Source organism: Emiliania huxleyi (assembly GCF_000372725.1).
Source record: "Emiliania huxleyi CCMP1516 unplaced genomic scaffold EMIHUscaffold_113, whole genome shotgun sequence".
In the NCBI taxonomy this organism is placed as follows: Eukaryota; Haptophyta; order Isochrysidales; family Noelaerhabdaceae; genus Emiliania; species Emiliania huxleyi.
Genome location: NW_005201613.1, coordinates 89668 through 107130, shown reverse-complemented (window position 1 = coordinate 107130; position 17463 = coordinate 89668). Strand labels below are relative to the sequence as shown.

Sequence of the window (17463 nt, the reverse complement as noted above, 5' to 3'; positions counted from 1 at the left end):
GCTGAGATTCGCGGAGGCGCGGACGCGTCCACGGACCACGCGAAAGCCGGCGCCTGCGCCGTTGACGTGCCCGTCCAAGGTCGTCGACGCGTACGACACGACCGCCGGTGTGAACATGCCGGGATCGTATGCCGCTGGCGTCGACTCCAAGGCGGGCATGAACATGTTCCCGACGCCCGACTTCTTCCCTCACGGGTGGCGCGAGCCCGAGAAGCCCATCTACATCCGCTGCGCAAACAACGACTACCTCAAGGCGAAGGGCGTCGGCACCGCGTACGCCTTCGCGCTGGCTGACCCGACCAAGCCGCAGGACACCAAGGTTGTGAACACCGAGTGGGTGAACGCGCTGTACGCGCCCGGACTCGCCATGCCTCTCGTCAGCGTCAAGGAGTGCAAGGCGCAGAACATCGTGGTCCGCTTCGACCTCTGCCCACCACGCCTCAACTACCCCTCCGGGCAGACCATCTACTTCGGGGAGGACTTCAACATCCACCTGATGCCGCTCGGCGCATCCGTCGGCGCCAACGCCGCCAAGGCCATCGTGCGCGGCAAGCCGGGGCGGCGCCCGACGGATGGCACCTTCTGGCGGCACGCCCTGTGCATCTCCGGCGACGCGCTAAAGGACCTCAGCAAGATCGCGGACGGCGTGCCAGACCTCTCCAAGATGGACCGCAACGAGGGCCTCGACGACGCCGCGCTGCAGGCGAACGCCAAGTACCACGCGCGGCGCAGCACCGGCCGGCCACTGGCCACTCGCTTCGGAGGCTCGTCGCACTACGACCTCTGGTCGCCCAAGGGTGTGGTAGGCGTCGATGGGCACCGCTACGCACTCATGGTCGTCGACGAGCACACCAGCACCATCACGCCGTACATCCTGCAGACCAAGGGCCAGACGCCTGCCTACCTGCGCAAGTACTTCGCCGAGAACGAGGGAAAGGACGGCCACACGTTCCGCGGAGGGGTTGCGTTCTGCGACAACGAGGTCGTCCTCAACTCCAGCGCCGTGCGCGAACTCTGCCTCAAGTACGGCATCACCCTCCGCAACTGTGAAGGTCTTCAGTGACCACTCACAAGCTGTTCCAAGGCCCGACAGAAATGTACTGTCAAAACTTTGTTCAAACAAAAGTCCTGGCCCGCGGCCCCCACACCCACAATGACTATCAATCCAGGCTGCGGGTGAAGGGCAAAACCGCGCCGCTGCAGAACGGTTTTTGCAAAACCGCGCCGCAGCGGTACGAAACTGCGCAGATGCAGTCCAGGGGTGGTAAGACATCATCGAGGTGGGCACCATCCGGCCGGGCGCGGAGCGCGAGGCCGAGGCGGTCGCGCTGCACGTGCGCTACAAGAACATCGGCACTGCGGACGGTCTCATCCCGGCCATCATCGACAAGTACTTCGGGGACCTGGCGGTGACTCTGTCGCGCCAACTCTACGGTGCGCTGCAGAACGCCGTCAAGGACGACGACACGCTGGCCGAGATGTTGGCGGACGAGGACGCCGACCACTACGACGACATCAAGAAGGGCATCGCGGCGATCAAGTCGCTCATCGAGTCGGAGGACACGAACTCCAAGAACGTGCGCACGAAGGCGCTGCGCGCGGATCTCGAGAAGGCGTACTCCCCCGACGCTCTCAAGGACCTCACGTCCGCGAGCCTCGCCAAGTTCAAGACGGGCATCGAGCTGGCGAACAAGTTCCTCAAGGGCTCCCAGTGGCACCTCCCCGACGAGGTGATCGAGGAATACATCCTCGACGCGATCGCCGCCAAGGGGGCCACGCTCGGCGCAAACATGCGCGTGCAGATCGGCATGCAGCGCCAACTCGCCGCGCAATCGGGCAAGACGTACGGCCTCAAGGCGTCCACGCTCGCGATGCAGGGCATCCTCGACCAAGACAACGCGGACCGCGCCAACGAGGCCAAGGCGGCTGCGCAGGCGGCGTTCGAGGCGGAGATTGCCTCGCAAGGCGTGCTCAAGGAGAAGCTCGCGGCCGCCGAGTCCCAGGTCGCCGCTCTCCAGGCGCAGATCAAGTCCGACAAGGGCGGCGGGGACCGCGGCGGCCGCGTAGCCGGTGGGCGCAAGCCGTGCCCACACTGCGGCGGGTTGCACGGTGGCAAGTGCATCGGCGACCTCATCTGCAAGGGGGTCCCTGTCGCCAAGGTGCTCGAGGAACTCCCCGACCGCATCGACCACGAGGCGAAGGTGCGCATGGCCCAGTCCTCGTACAAGAAGGTGTGCGCCAAGTCCCCCGGCCGCACCCTCCCGCAAGACCCCTTCGCCAAGAAGTCGGACTCCACCGCGGCCAACCACGAGGAGGTGCGGGCGGCGCTGGCCGACTCTGTCACCCGCACGTTCGACCCGGACGGCATCGTCGGCGGCTTTGTCGCTGGCGTCGGCACCGACCAGGTCGAGGACACCTTCCCCGACTCCAACCCCACCGACACGCTCGCCATCCTCAAGGCCAAGACGGCGGCGCGCAATGCGGCGGAGGCACGGGCGCGCGGCGGGCTGTGGGTCAAGTTCACCTCGTTCGTCACCGCGCTGCCTCGCCCGTACATCGGCGCTTCCATCCTACTCGTCCTGCTCGCGTGCCTCATCCCGGTCTACATGGGCTCGCCTGCCTCGATCGGCACGCCTGTGGCCGACGCCGTGGACGAGCCCTCGAACATGGGCGTGATGGTCGAGTCCGTCACCGCACTACCCCTCGAGCTGTCCACCGGGCCGGCGACTGGCTCAGGTGGCGGAGCAGAGTACGCCATCGAGGAGGACCCGCTCCAGCCGATCTACCGCAAGGTCGCGGGCGACATGTTCCGCGCGGTGAATAACATCGACGCGCCCAAGACGGTCCCGCTCGTCCTCTCGTACACGTGCATCATGCTCGCCATGTACGTGGCGCGCATGGACGCGATGCAGGCACACGCGCTTGTCGGGCATGTCAAGGTCGTCGACGCGTACGACACGACCGCCGGTGTGAACATGCCGGGATCGTATGCCGCTGGCGTCGACTCCAAGGCGGGCATGAACATGTTCCCGACGCCCGACTTCTTCCCTCACGGGTGGCGCGAGCCCGAGAAGCCCATCTACATCCGCTGCGCAAACAACGACTACCTCATCGAGCACTTCAACAAGCACGTCGGCAAGCCGCTCAAGGTCCACGAGGGAAAGGTGCACGAGTTCCTCGGGCTCAACATCACCAAGACGCAGACCGGTTTCAAGCTGTCTGCCAGCAAGTACATCGACACGCTGCGCGCGCGCTTCTTCCCGTGTTGAAGACCGACGACCGCGCAGCCGTCTAGTCTACGGCCACACACACACACATAGTGTCCTTACCACCCCTGGACTGCATCTGCGCAGTTTCGTACCGCTGCGGCGCGGTTTTGCAAAAACCGTTCTGCAGCGGCGCGGTTTTGCCCTTCACCCGCAGCCTGGATTGATAGTCATTGTGGGTGTGGGGGCCGCGGGCCAGTACTTTTGTTTGAACAAAGTTTTGACAGTACATTTCTGTCGGGCCTTGGAACAGCTTGTGAGTGGTCACTGAAGACCTTCACAGTTGGTGGCGGCGGGGCAACGATCCCCGGGACATTACGACAACATGTCGTCGACGGACAAGCTGGTGATTCCGGCCTACAAACAGAGCTCCGAGCGGGAGTTCAACGAGTGGTTCCGCAACCTGCGGACCGCGGCGAAGCAACACAAGTACCTCCTCGACATCATCGAGGCGGGCATCATCCGGCCGGGCGCGGAGCGCGAGGCCGAGGCGGTCGCGCTGCACGTGCGCTACAAGAACATCGGCACTGCGGACGGCCTCATCCCGGCCACCATCGACAAGTACTTCGGGGACCTGGCGGTGACTCTGTCGCGCCAACTCTACGGTGCGCTGCAGAACGCCGTCAAGGACGACGACACGCTGGCCGAGATGTTGGCGGACGAGGACGCCGACCACTACGACGACATCAAGAAGGGCATCGCGGCGATCAAGTCGCTCATCGAGTCGGAGGACACGAACTCCAAGAACGTGCGCACGAAGGCGCTGCGCGCGGATCTCGAGAAGGCGTACTCCCCCGACGCTCTCAAGGACCTCACGTCCGCGAGCCTCGCCAAGTTCAAGACGGGCATCGAGCAGGCGAACAAGTTGCTCAAGGGCTCCCAGTGGCACCTCCCCGACGAGGTGATCGAGGAATACATCCTCGACGCGATCGCCGCCAAGGGGGCCACGCTCGGCGCAAACATGCGCGTGCAGATCGGCATGCAGCGCCAACTCGCCGCGCAAGCGGGCAAGACGTACGGCCTCAAGGCGTCCACGCTCGCGATGCAGGGCATCCTCGACCAAGACAACGCGGACCGCGCCAACGAGGCCAAGGCGGCTGCGCAGGCGGCGTTCGAGGCGGAGATTGCCTCGCAAGGCGCGCTCAAGGAGAAGCTCGCGGCCGCCGAGTCCCAAGTCGCCGCTCTCCAGGCGCAGATCAAGTCCGACAAGGGCGGCGGGGACCGCGGCGGCCGCGCAGCCGCTGGGCGCAAGCCGTGCCCCCACTGCAATGGGTTGCACGGTGGCAAGTGCATCGGCGACCTCATCTGCAAGGGGGTCCCTGTCGCCAAGGTGCTCGAGGAACTCCCCGACCGCATCGACCACGAGACGAAGGTGCGCATGGCCCAGTCCTCGTACAAGAAGGTGTGCGCCAAGTCCCCCGGCCGCATCCTCCCGCACGACCCCTTCAAGAAGTCGGACTCCACCGCGACCGACCACGAGGAGGTGCGGGCGGCGCTGGCCGACTCTGTCACCCGCACGTTCGACCCGGACGGCATCGTCGGCGGCTTTGTCGCTGGCGTCGACACCGACCAGGTCGAGGACACCTTCCCCGACTCCAACCCCACCGACACGCCCGCCATCCTCAAGGCCAAGACGGCGGCGCGCAATGCGGCGGAGGCACGGGCGCGCGGCGGGCTGTGGGTCAAGTTCACCTCGTTCGTCACCGCGCTGCCTCGCCCGTACATCGGCGCTTCCATCCTACTCGTCCTGCTCGCGTGCCTCATCCCGGTCTACATGGGCTCGCCTGCCTCGATCGGCACGCCTGTGGCCGACGCCGTGGACGAGCCCTCGAACATGGGCGTGATGGTCGAGTCCGTCACCGCACTACCCCTCGAGCTGTCCACCGGGCCGGCGACTGGCTCAGGTGGCGGAGCAGAGTACGCCATCGAGGAGGACCCGCTCCAGCCGATCTACCGCAAGGTCGCGGGCGACATGTTCCGCGCGGTGAATGACATCGACGTGCCCAAGACGGTCCCGCTCGTCCTCTCGTACACGTGCATCATGCTCGCCATGTACGTGGCGCGCATGGACGCGATGCAGGCACACGCGCTTGTCGGGCATGTCAAGGTCGTCGACGCGTACGACACGACCGCCGGTGTGAACATGCCGGGATCGTATGCCGCTGGCGTCGACTCCAAGGCGGGCATGAACATGTTCCCGACGCCCGACTACTTCCCTCACGGGTGGCGCGAGCCCGAGAAGCCCATCTACATCCGCTGCGCAAACAACGACTACCTCAAGGCGAAGGGCGTCGGCACCGCGTACGCCTTCGCGCTGGCTGACCCGACCAAGCCGCAGGACACCAAGGTTGTGAACACCGAGTGGGTGAACGCGCTGTACGCGCCCGGACTCGCCATGCCTCTCGTCAGCGTCAAGGAGTGCAAGGCGCAGAACATCGTGGTCCGCTTCGACCTCTGCCCACCACGCTTCAACTACCCCTCCGGGCAGACCATCTACTTCGGGGAGGACTTCAACATCCACCTGATGCCGCTCGGCGCATCCGTCGGCGCCAACGCCGCCAAGGCCATCGTGCGCGGCAAGCCGGGGCGGCGCCCGACGGATGGCACCTTCTGGCGGCACGCCCTGTGCATCTCCGGCGACGCGCTAAAGGACCTCAGCAAGATCGCGGACGGCGTGCCAGACCTCTCCAAGATGGACCGCAACGAGGGCCTCGACGACGCCGCGCTGCAGGCGAACGCCAAGTACCACGCGCGGCGCAGCACCGGCCGGCCACTGGCCACTCGCTTCGGGGGCTCGTCGCACTACGACCTCTGGTCGCCCAAGGGTGTGGTAGGCGTCGATGGGCACTGCTACGCACTCATGGTCGTCGACGAGCACACCAGCACCATCACGCCGTACATCCTGCAGACCAAGGGCCAGACGCCTGCCTACCTGCGCAAGTACTTCGCCGAGAACGAGGGAAAGGACGGCCACACGTTCCGCGGAGGAGTTGCGTTCTGCGACAACGAGGTCGTCCTCAACTCCAGCGCCGTGCGCGAGCTCTGCCTCAAGTACGGCATCACCCTCCGCAACAGCTGCCCCTACGAGCCGTGGCAGAATGGGGCGTGCGAGCGTGCGAACGCTACCTGCGGCAGGATCGTGCGGGAGATGATGGCACGCGCAGGGGGGCATGGCGCCGCCCAGCTCTACCAGTACTGGGGCTACGCCTGGGTGTACGCGGCCACCATCGCCAACGCCACCTTCGCCGTGCGCGACACCGGCAAGTCAGCGTACGAGCTCAAGACCGGGCAGCGCCCCAAGATGAACATGTTCTACCCGTGGGCGTGCAAGATGATCGTCAAGTCGCCCCCTCACCTTGTGGCGAACGGTGTCTCACCCACGGGCGAGATGGCGGCCTTCCTCGGCATCTCGCGCACTTCGCCCGGCTGGAAGTACGTCATCACCGAGGGTCCGCGCAAGGGGCACATCGGCACCACCACGCAGGCGACCTTCTGCGTCAACGAGCTCTGGAACGGCATCGAGTACCGTGCTCCTACCTCCGACCTCACCCCGACGGACATCGAGGGCGCGTGGCCGGAGCCTGTGACCGCGGACGAGACGCCCGACGAGTCGGACAAGGCTACGCTCGACAACAACGTGACCCGCGGCGACTCCGTCTTCCTCCCCACCACCGACAACCACGCCGGGGGGCTGACCCTCGACGAGGAGGTGGTGATCATGCCAGACCCGGCCAACGACGGCAACGTCAACCCGCCCGCAGCGGGTGCGCCTGCGCCGCGCACCACCCGCAGCCGCGGCGGCGTCTCGACGGGCGAGTACAACAACATGCTCAACGCCCGCCTCGCCGCCAATGCCACGCCCTTCGGCATCTGGGCGGCTGCGGCGGCCGCATCCCCATCGTCGTCGGTCTACCGCAACACCACGGACCAGTGCGTCGCATACATGTCGAGCGTGGACGGCCAGGTCATGCCCATGCCGGACAACATCGTGCCCAAGCACTACAAGGACATCGCCAACATCCGCGACCCCAAGCTGCGCGACGCGTGGTACAAGGCGTATGACACCGAGTTCCTCGGCCTCATCCAGAACGGCACGCTCAAGCCCATGCGCCGCCCCGCCAAGGTGCGCGTCCTCCCGCTGAAGGAGATCGCCTCCCGGAAGTCCGACGGCCGGTGCAAGTGGCGCGGCTGTGTCATGGGCAACCTGATGCGGCCCGGCGTCGACTTCACCAAGACCTTCGCGAGCGTCGTCCGCTACGGCACGACCCGCACCGTGCTCAACGTGGCCGCGCAGGAGGACATGGAACTCATCACGTGCGACCAGCCCATGGCGTACACCTGGGCGGAGCGCGGGGAGGGCGAGACCTGGTACTGCGAGATGCCGAAGGGGCTCAAGGGCAAGCCCGAGTACTGCTACATCGACCCCATCACCGGCGAGGAGAAGGACATGGTGTGCGAGGTCGGCAACCTCTACGGCGCACCATCCGCAGGTAACGCTTGGTGGAACCACGTCAAGTCCATCAACAAGGCGTTTCCTGGGCTCGTTCAGTCCGAGGCGGACCCGAGCTGCTTCGTCCTCACCCGCAACAGCACGAAACTCATCGTCGTCATCTACGTGGACGACTTCGGCATCTTCCACTCCGGGACCACCGCTGGCAGGGCGCTCGCGCACGAGTACATCGAGCACTTCAACAAGCACGTCGGCAAGCCGCTCAAGGTCCACGAGGGAAAGGTGCACGAGTTCCTCGGGCTCAACATCACCAAGACGCAGACCGGTTTCAAGCTGTCTGCCAGCAAGTACATCGACACGCTGCGCGCGCGCTTCTTCCCGTCAGGCGTCACGCACGCGGGCTACAAGGTGCCCGCGGACAAGGACCTCCCGTCCATCGTCATCAGCGCAGCCGAGAAGAAGACCGCGCCCGACCCGCAGCTCCTCCAGCGCTGCCAGTGCCTCATCGGCAGCCTCATGTTCGCCACCAACGCGCGCCCCGACATCCAGTACACCGTCTCGCAGCTGGCGCGCTGCATGGCTTGGCCCGACGCGAACATCGAGGCCGCCGCCGAGCGCTGCCTCATCTACCTCATCGGCACGCAGGACCTCGGCCTCCACTACGAGCGCGTCGCCGACCCCAAGCTCTTCGGCTGCTCCGACGCGAACTGGTGCACCCGCCAGAGCACCTCCGGCTGCGCCTTCAAGATCGGCACCGCGATCATCTCGTACTTCTCCAAGAAGCAGGGTCACATCTCCCTCTCGACATTCGAGGCCGAGATCTCTGCCGGCACGCTGGCGGCTTGCGAGGCGGTCCACCTGCGCTCGCTCCTCGCGTCGCTCGGCTACAAGCCCAAGGGCCCGACCATCATCAAGATCGACAACACGGCCGCGCTGCGCGTCGCCGAGGACCCGGTCATGCACGACAAGACGAAGCACATCCTGCGCAAGGAGCTCAAGATTCGCGAGCTCGTCGAGTCCGGGGAGGTCAAGGTCGAGTACGTCGAGAGCCTCAAGAACTTCGCCGACTTCTTCACCAAGCCGCTCCCGCGCAAGGAGTTCGAGTCGTTCCGCAAGGAGATCATGAACGACACCGCCTAGGACGGCACAGAGGGGAAACGCCGACTTCCCCTTCATCAAATGTAGTCGACAACCGGCAGTATGGGCGCTCCTGGAGCTCCCCGAGTCACTTGTATGTTCGTCCTCCACCCTTGAGGAGGCTGCGCAATTGTGCGCGCGATAGTAGGAGATGTAGGAGTCGTCTAGCTTCTTCAGATCCTCAGCCTCGCTACCCGATGCGAGGATGGGGGGCTGTTGAAGACCGACGACCGCGCAGCCGTCTAGTCTACGGCCACACACACACACATAGTGTCCTTACCACCCCTGGACTGCATCTGCGCAGTTTCGTACCGCTGCGGCGCGGTTTTGCAAAAACCGTTCTGCAGCGGCGCGGTTTTGCCCTTCACCCGCAGCCTGGATTGATAGTCATTGTGGGTGTGGGGGCCGCGGGCCAGTACTTTTGTTTGAACAAAGTTTTGACAGTACATTTCTGTCGGGCCTTGGAACAGCTTGTGAGTGGTCACTGAAGACCTTCACATCCCGTCAGGCGTCACGCACGCGGGCTACAAGGTGCCCGCGGACAAGGACCTCCCGTCCATCGTCATCAGCGCAGCCGAGAAGAAGACCGCGCCCGACCCGCAGCTCCTCCAGCGCTGCCAGTGCCTCATCGGCAGCCTCATGTTCGCCACCAACGCGCGCCCCGACATCCAGTACACCGTCTCGCAGCTGGCGCGCTGCATGGCTTGGCCCGACGCGAACATCGAGGCCGCCGCCGAGCGCTGCCTCATCTACCTCATCGGCACGCAGGACCTCGGCCTCCACTACGAGCGCGTCGCCGACCCCAAGCTCTTCGGCTGCTCCGACGCGAACTGGTGCACCCGCCAGAGCACCTCCGGCTGCGCCTTCAAGATCGGCACCGCGATCGTCTCGTACTTCTCCAAGAAGCAGGGTCACATCTCCCTCTCGACATTCGAGGCCGAGATCTCTGCCGGCACGCTGGCGGCTTGCGAGGCGGTCCACCTGCGCTCGCTCCTCGCGTCGCTCGGCTACAAGCCCAAGGGCCCGACCATCATCAAGATCGACAACACGGCCGCGCTGCGCGTCGCCGAGGACCCGGTCATGCACGACAAGACGAAGCACATCCTGCGCAAGGAGCTCAAGATTCGCGAGCTCGTCGAGTCCGGGGAGGTCAAGGTCGAGTACGTCGAGAGCCTCAAGAACTTCGCCGACTTCTTCACCAAGCCGCTCCCGCGCAAGGAGTTCGAGTCGTTCCGCAAGGAGATCATGAACGACACCGCCTAGGACGGCACAGAGGGGAAACGCCGACTTCCCCTTCATCAAATGTAGTCGACAACCGGCAGTATGGGCGCTCCTGGAGCTCCCCGAGCCACCTGTATGTTCGTCCTCCACCCTCGAGGAGGCTGCGCAATTGTGCGCGCGATAGTAGGAGATGTAGGAGTCGTCTAGCTTCTTCAGATCCTCAGCCTCGCTACCCGATGCGAGGATGGGGGGCTGTTGAAGACCGACGACCGCGCTGCCGTCTAGTCTACGGCCACACACACACACATAGTGTCCTTACCACCCCTGGACTGCATCTGCGCAGTTTCGTACCGCTGCGGCGCGGTTTTGCAAAAACCGTTCTGCAGCGGCGCGGTTTTGCCCTTCACCCGCAGCCTGGATTGATAGTCATTGTGGGTGTGGGGGCCGCGGGCCAGGACTTTTGTTTGAACAAAGTTTTGACAGTACATTTCTGTCGGGCCTTGGAACAGCTTGTGAGTGGTCACTGAAGACCTTCACAGTACGCGCCCGGACTCGCCATGCCTCTCGTCAGCGTCAAGGAGTGCAAGGCGCAGAACATCGTGGTCCGCTTCGACCTCTGCCCACCACGCCTCAACTACCCCTCCGGGCAGACCATCTACTTCGGGGAGGACTTCAACATCCACCTGATGCCGCTCGGCGCATCCGTCGGCGCCATGTCCGGCATGGGCATGATCTGGCCGTCCACGCTCGACATGTACGCGACGCACTGATCCGTGGTGTTGCGGTAGACCGACGACGATGGGGATGCGGCCGCCGCAGCCGCCCAGATACCGAAGGGCGTGGCATTGGCGGCGAGGCGGGCGTTGAGCATGTTGTTGTACTCGCCCCAAGCACTACAAGGACATCGCCAACATCCGCGACCCCAAGCTGCGCGACGCGTGGTACAAGGCGTATGACACCGAGTTCCTCGGCCTCATCCAGAACGGCACGCTCAAGCCCATGCGCCGCCCCGCCAAGGTGCGCGTCCTCCCGCTGAAGGAGATCGCCTCCCGGAAGTCCGACGGCCGGTGCAAGTGGCGCGGCTGTGTCATGGGCAACCTGATGCGGCCCGGCGTCGACTTCACCAAGACCTTCGCGAGCGTGGTCCGCTACGGCACGACCCGCACCGTGCTCAACGTGGCCGCGCAGGAGGACATGGAACTCATCACGTGCGACCAGCCCATGGCGTACACCTGGGCGGAGCGCGGGGAGGGCGAGACCTGGTACTGCGAGATGCCGAAGGGGCTCAAGGGCAAGCCCGAGTACTGCTACATCGATCCCATCACCGGCGAGGAGAAGGACATGGTGTGCGAGGTCGGCAACCTCTACGGCGCACCATCCGCAGGTAACGCTTGGTGGAACCACGTCAAGTCCATCAACATGACATCGTGATTTCCGCGGAAATTTTCTTTTTCTGCTGTGAAAATTCCAGCGTGAAGAGAGGGGAAAACCCGACGGGAGGGCCAAGACCTACCCTACCTACCCCGGCATGAGGTCCGCCCAAGCAAAACTAAAACAACTTCGTTTTTCTTACATTCACACGCTGAGAAAAATAACTCTGTCCTGAGCAGTTGTGCTCTGCTATGATGCAGGGTACCGCCTTTGCGGGCTGGGGGGAGAAGGAGGGCCCCCGCGGGGGGAGTCCGCGCTCGACGATGGACGACCTCTTCGAGAACTCGCCGGCGGAGTACTCCATGGAGTACTTCTTCGACGAGCTCGAGTCGGTCGCGGAGGAGGAGGAGGGGGGGCGTAGCGGCGGCACGCCTTCGGACTCGCAGCCGGGCACGCAGACGCTTGCCGAAGCGGTCGAGGCCATCCTGAGCATCGAACGGATCCTCCACGCGATGCAGTACGTCGAGCTCACCGATCTCCGGACGTTGCGGAAGACGTTGGCGCTCGCGCACGTCAAGCTGACAACGTTCGCGCCGCAACATCTGGCGGCGGCCAAGCGCGCGTACGAGGTCGCAGGCCGCCCGGTGCCCGCGCTTCTCGATGTCCTCGTCGGCCAGCTGTCCAGGCCGCTCAGCGCGTGCCACCCGCCGCCCGCGCCGGCGCTGCCCGGATGCGCGGCGCTGCCGATCGCCAACCTGGCCGCGACGATGGACCTGCTGCAGCGCGAGGCGCAGCTCGAGGAGGGTTGGGCCGCCCGCCCCTCCTCGCTGCACCCCGCCGCCCGCCCCACCGTGGTCGAGGTCCCCGTCGACTTCTCGCGCTATGCGTCAATGCCTATTGGCGTCGGCCGCGCTTAGAGGGGAGGACCCCTTGTACACTTGCCATCCACACGCGCCCCGGCATGTCGAGCCGCTCGACGCTTGCTGGCGGCGCGTCCACTAGTCATGACTGCTCAACCCCCCGCCCCGCCCCCGCGCCGTTGCTAGCCTCTGAGGCGGCGACGGCCGGGGGCGCGCGCATGGCCACACAACCCATATTCGCATGGCCACAACCCATATTACCTAGCCGGCTCTCGTCGCTGGGCCGCCCGCGTCGAATGTTGGTTGGGGGGGTGCCGGCAATGGAACCCGCTCCTCATTGTACACTTTCCCTTTGCATGCCGGTGCCGCTCGCTGAGTCGCTCAGCAGGTTTGCATGCCGGTGCCCCGCTCGCTGAGTCGCTCAGCCGCAGGAGCCGGGAGCGGGACGCCGTCCGTTGCGCGCGCGTTTAGCGGGTCGCCCGCGACGCGCGCGCGCACGGCACAGTTTTCGGTTCGCATATGCAAAATGTATCCAGTTTCGCGGAGAGCCGTATATCCGCTCGGCACACGGCAGACTCGCAGAGACTCGCGACTCGGACTGCACGCGAGACAGCCCACACACACACCCCTTAATCCGCGAGACCGAGGCACAGACCGCGGCTCCGCGAGACGGACAAGGCGACGCGCCAGCCGTCCCGACCGGGTCCACGTCCAGGCCTCCAGCCGTGCGCGGCAATTATGAATTAATAGAGTATGGAGAAAAGGTGGGTGACGCGTCGGCCGAGAGGCGCGCCCGGCCGCCCTGGTCGAGCAGCCACGGTCCTCACCTCGACAAGGTTCCTGCGGCGATGGCGCCCAGAGCCGCGCCAACGCAATACACCTCGACGAGGTCGGTGTAGCGCCCGGCAAACAGGGCGCCCGCAAAGGCGGCGGATGGGTCCATGCATGCGCCTCCGATCCGAATGAGGAGAATGACGATTGTGGCAACCTTGAGCGGCGTGCCCGTGCCTAAGGCGCTGCTGTTGAGCGCCAGGAGGCAGTTGGCGCCAGCGAACAGCGCTTCGTGCAGTATCGCAGACGAGTAGCTGCCTTCGGCGGGCGGCGGAGGGCCGATGGCGCCGTGCAGGTCCAGCGGAGCCAGCGCGCGAATAGCCTCGACGGCGACGGCAGAGCCAGCGAACTGGGCGCCGATGTAGAGCACGGCGTCGGACTGCGCGAGCTTGCCGGCGGCGCATGCCGCGAGGGTGATTGCCGAGTTGAGAAACGCCCCCGACGGAAAGGCGAGGAGGACGATGAGCAGCCAGACGGTGGCCTGCACCACGGCCGCGGTCGCATCGCCTCCGAGCGCGCACCACGCCGAACCCACGATGGCGGCGTGGACGAAGAGCTTGAAGGCAAAGCTCCCTAGAGCCTCAACCACGAGCGCCCTCGCCAGGCCCCGGCGCGCCGCCGCGGCGAGGTAGAGGAGCAGCGGGATGCACCAGCAGCAGAGAATCGCCACCAGCACCGGGGCGATCTCCACCGCCGGGTCGGCGGGCGGAGGAGGAGGCGGAGGTCGGCGGAAGGGCCACGGCATTGGCGAACGCAACTCTGGCGAGACCTCGATAGGGTTCGGTCCTCGGATCTGTCTAGCGTCCACCCATACCGCGTTGGTGTCCAGTCCGAGCCTGGCTGTTCTTCACCTTACTACCTACCTACCTACCTCGGTGGTGCCGCGGGCGGTTGTCGCCCCCCCCTCAACCATCTGGTTGACGGTTGAGACCCCCCGACCATGCCAAGAGCGAGGACTGCACCCCCCCACTGTCTCTTGCAGGCGAGGAAAGCACAACTCAAATCGATGGGCTTGCCCCACCCATCCCGGAGTGGTTCGACTCCATCCACACAAATCCGAGACGGTGATGGATGCGTCGTACGGTGGTCTCATGCCCAGTGAGGTAGTGCATCTGACCACTCCGGATCCTGCTGAACAAGTTCCTCTTGTAGCTCGATCGGTCACACCGCCATCGCCGTCGGGGAGAGGGGGGACGACACTGCTTCTCTGCAGCGTGCACCTCGATCCTGTACCGTGTTTGTTATGACCCCCCCCCAATGAACACACCACAGTGAGGGAGGGCGAGACGATCGAGGGGTCCCGTACCATGCGGAATCGACCCTATCCAGTGCTCAAGTGCTCAAGCAGCACTCCTCTCATGATCGTGTCGGCCGTCTCCGTCTCGTGCACGATGGCGTCCGAGCGCAAAGCCGCGAGCGGCGTCGGCAGGAGGTTGGTCGCGAGGAGCGCGGCGCCCGCGCCTACTTGGCCTGTCCAAGGGTTTCCTGCTAGTTTCCCTAGTACCCAGAGCACCCTCTAGTTTCCCGGGCTCTGAGCCGAGTCTGAGGCTGGTTTGGGCCCCAAATCTAACTGACACCGGTCACCGCAAACCCTGTCAGCAGTCCACCTTCGTTCGGGTAGCGCACCGTGATCCTCGTCGGCATCCGCGCGGGGGTGCCCTGCTGCCGGGCCTGCGCGGCCCGCCACGTAGAGGTGCGTTCACAGCGCCAATTTGGCCCGCTCTTCGGCTCGCTCCGCTCGCCGGTGAGTTGGTTGGTTGCTGGCAGCACCCCAGCACCGGGGGGTCCTGAGAGCTGTTGGTTGCCGCTCGATTCACAGCACAGTGCGGAACAAGGGTTGCAACCTGACCTGGTAATAGACCGGATCGGTAATGTTTTTGCCCTCCGCCCGCGATGGAGGCCTTTTTGAGCGTCGCCGCCAGCTCGCTCCTGGCGGCCCGACTGTGGCCGGCTATCCGCGAGAGTCGACTCCTGGGCGTGTTCCGTGGTCCCGCGCCCGGATTCCGGCCCAGGAGGCTCTCGAGCGGCACACTGGTGACCCGCTGCTCGACGCTCTCGTTCAAGCGTCGACCGGACACAACGCCGCTCGTAGGCCGCCACGACCAGGCTGGTCGGCATCTGAGTTGAGGCCTGCACCAAGCTGCACGAGTGCATCGGCCGTGGCCGCAGCAGGTCCATCCGACGGGCGTCAAAGCTTGCCGTCGGCGTGCTGTCGTGGGAGAGCCCGAGACAGCTGCAGAGGAGCCGAGTGCAGTGGCGAGCCAGGGGCGGCCTGGGTCACCAAGTGGCGGTCCTTGCCCACTCTGAGCAGGACTGTGCTTTGGTGGGGTTGTGCTTGAGCGTGTGTGAAGTGGGAGTGCGTGCCGGCGGTGTCTGTGAGCTCGTATGTGCGTGCGAGGGCCGTGTGTAGGGTCTTACGAGCCGGTGTGAGCTTGAAGACCCGAGACAAGTGCGGTTTGGGACACCTCAGGCCTGATACTGATGGGACTGGGCCAGGAGAGCGACAGAGAAGGCGAGGTGGTGAGCTGAGAGGCTGGAGCTGAGAGGCTGAGCTGGCCCTGCCCTCTGCCCTCGGGTGTCTTGCTTCTGCTTGTGTGTATCGCTTCGCCTGCGGCGCGCTGTTGCGCTCCTCGTACCTCGAGCGCAATCCATAGTCCTGAGAAGACTGACTCGGCGCGTGGCGGGCTGGAGGCAGTCGGCTACATGCGGCTCCTCTCCTGGTCATGGGCCGTCGCTGCGCTGGCGATGGCGCCTTTCGTGATACCGTGGGCCTACGCCAGCATCGTCCTCAACTACCTCGTCCTGGGCGACTTCGATGGCGTCCTTCCAGGCCTCGGCGCGACGCCTGCTCGCCGCGTCTCGATGGGCGCGCACATGGTCCTCGGCGCCGTCGCGCTATTCCTGGGCCCGAGTCAATTCTCGCCGGCCCTCCGTCGGAGGGTGCCGCGACTCCACCGTTGGTCGGGCCGGCTGTACGTTGCCTCCGCCTGTGGCGCCTCGCTGTGCGGATGTTTCTTCGTCCTGCTCAAGGGCTTCAAGCTCTCCGGTGGGTACAACATGGGCGCCGCCTTCCTCCTCGCGGGAGGCTGGTTCGGCGTCGCCGCCGCCATGACCGCGGTCCGCGCGCGGCAGCAGCGGTACGCAGCGCACCGCGCGTGGGCGATCCGCTCCTACTCGCAGGTCCTGGCGCCGATGCTCTACAGATACTGGTACGTGGCCGCCACTGCGCTGTTTGGGTGCCGGCCAATCGCTGCCGCACGTGCCTGCACGGACGGCCTCTCTTCACGGCGCTTTGAGCTGTGAGCAGGTACCGCCCGCCGCGCGAGGCGCGAGAGTACCCGGGCGGCACGTGCGACGGCGACACCTGCGCCGACTACTTCCGGCCCTTCGACATGCTGCACGCGCGGAGCCTAGATGCGGAAGCACCAAACCCCGCGCGCTCGATCCCACCTCTCACAGCTGCGGCCCAGGGGGGTGAAGGCTGCGCATGAAGGCCACACTCACTCTCCCCTCTCGCGCGTGTTCTCCCGGCTTCGGGTTGGAGGCCGCCACGGCCCACGCCGCTCGAGCACTCGCCGCATCCAATGTCAGCGCGTCGGCACGAGCTCACGGAGGATGGTCGGGCAGTGCAGTGCGCCCGCGCCTCCCACTCACTCCCCCGCCCCCCAGCACAGGCGTGGACTTACTGGCTCTCGTCGGTGCTCGTCGCCGAGCTCCTCGTCCACGCACTGCGGCGCGCCGCCGCCGCCGCCACCAGCCCGCTCTCCCCATGACACGTCCATGACACGTCAACGGCGTGGCGGCCACGGCACGTGCATCACACGCCCACGACACGCCCGCGACACGCCCGCGACGCGTCCACGCCCATGGCACGTGCGTGGCAGGCGCGCGCCGCCGCCCGAGCGCGCGCTCGAGAAGCCGCGGCTGAGGGCGCACTTGCTGACCGGCGGCCCTGCAGACACTGCGCCCGAGCAAGGCGCGGGGTGCGTGCGGGCGGCCGACGACGCGGAGGCCGCACTGGCGCCCGAGGCTGCGGCTGTGGATGCCGCGGCGGCCGCGGCCGCCCCTTCCGCCGCCGCCGTCGAGGAGGACACCTCTCGGGGAGGAGAGGCGCGTGCCAGCGGCGGGGCGAAGCTGGCCTTCGACGCGGCGGGAGGGGTGGTGGCGCTGGTTGCCATCGCGTGCTCGTCGGCCATCTTTGCGGCGATGCCCGCGCTGCCTCGGCCCGGCCCCTCCGCCACTAACGCCACCGCGCTGTGATTCTTCTGGTTGGTGGATGCGGCGGTGGGCAGGTGCCATCTGTGCTGCGCGCACCCGTGCCGCTTGT

The 17463-nt window shown here is 65.8% G+C and overlaps 3 protein-coding genes across 3 annotated transcripts; 2 read left to right on the top strand and 1 right to left on the bottom strand.

Moving 5' to 3' along the window:
* Positions 1-11692: 11692 nt before the first annotated feature.
* Positions 11693-12832, top strand: EMIHUDRAFT_361440 (hypothetical protein). Its single transcript, XM_005791371.1, has one exon. It carries the CDS (start codon positions 11697-11699, stop codon positions 12360-12362), a length of 666 nt encoding a protein of 221 aa, XP_005791428.1. The 5' UTR covers positions 11693-11696; the 3' UTR covers positions 12363-12832.
* Positions 12833-13128: 296 nt separating this feature from the next.
* Positions 13129-13881, bottom strand: EMIHUDRAFT_223840 (hypothetical protein; the record flags this gene model as incomplete). Its single annotated transcript, XM_005791370.1, has 2 exons — positions 13129-13705; positions 13787-13881. The coding sequence occupies 2 exons, from the start codon at positions 13879-13881 to the stop codon at positions 13129-13131; spliced, it is 672 nt and encodes a 223-aa protein (XP_005791427.1).
* Positions 13882-15762: 1881 nt separating this feature from the next.
* On the top strand, positions 15763-17396 carry EMIHUDRAFT_454502 (hypothetical protein; the record flags this gene model as incomplete). The annotated part of the gene is made up of 4 exons (XM_005791369.1): positions 15763-16372; positions 16444-16485; positions 16681-16754; positions 17242-17396. The coding sequence occupies exons 1-4, from the start codon at positions 15840-15842 to the stop codon at positions 17394-17396; spliced, it is 804 nt and encodes a 267-aa protein (XP_005791426.1). The 5' UTR covers positions 15763-15839.
* Positions 17397-17463: the final 67 nt, after the last annotated feature.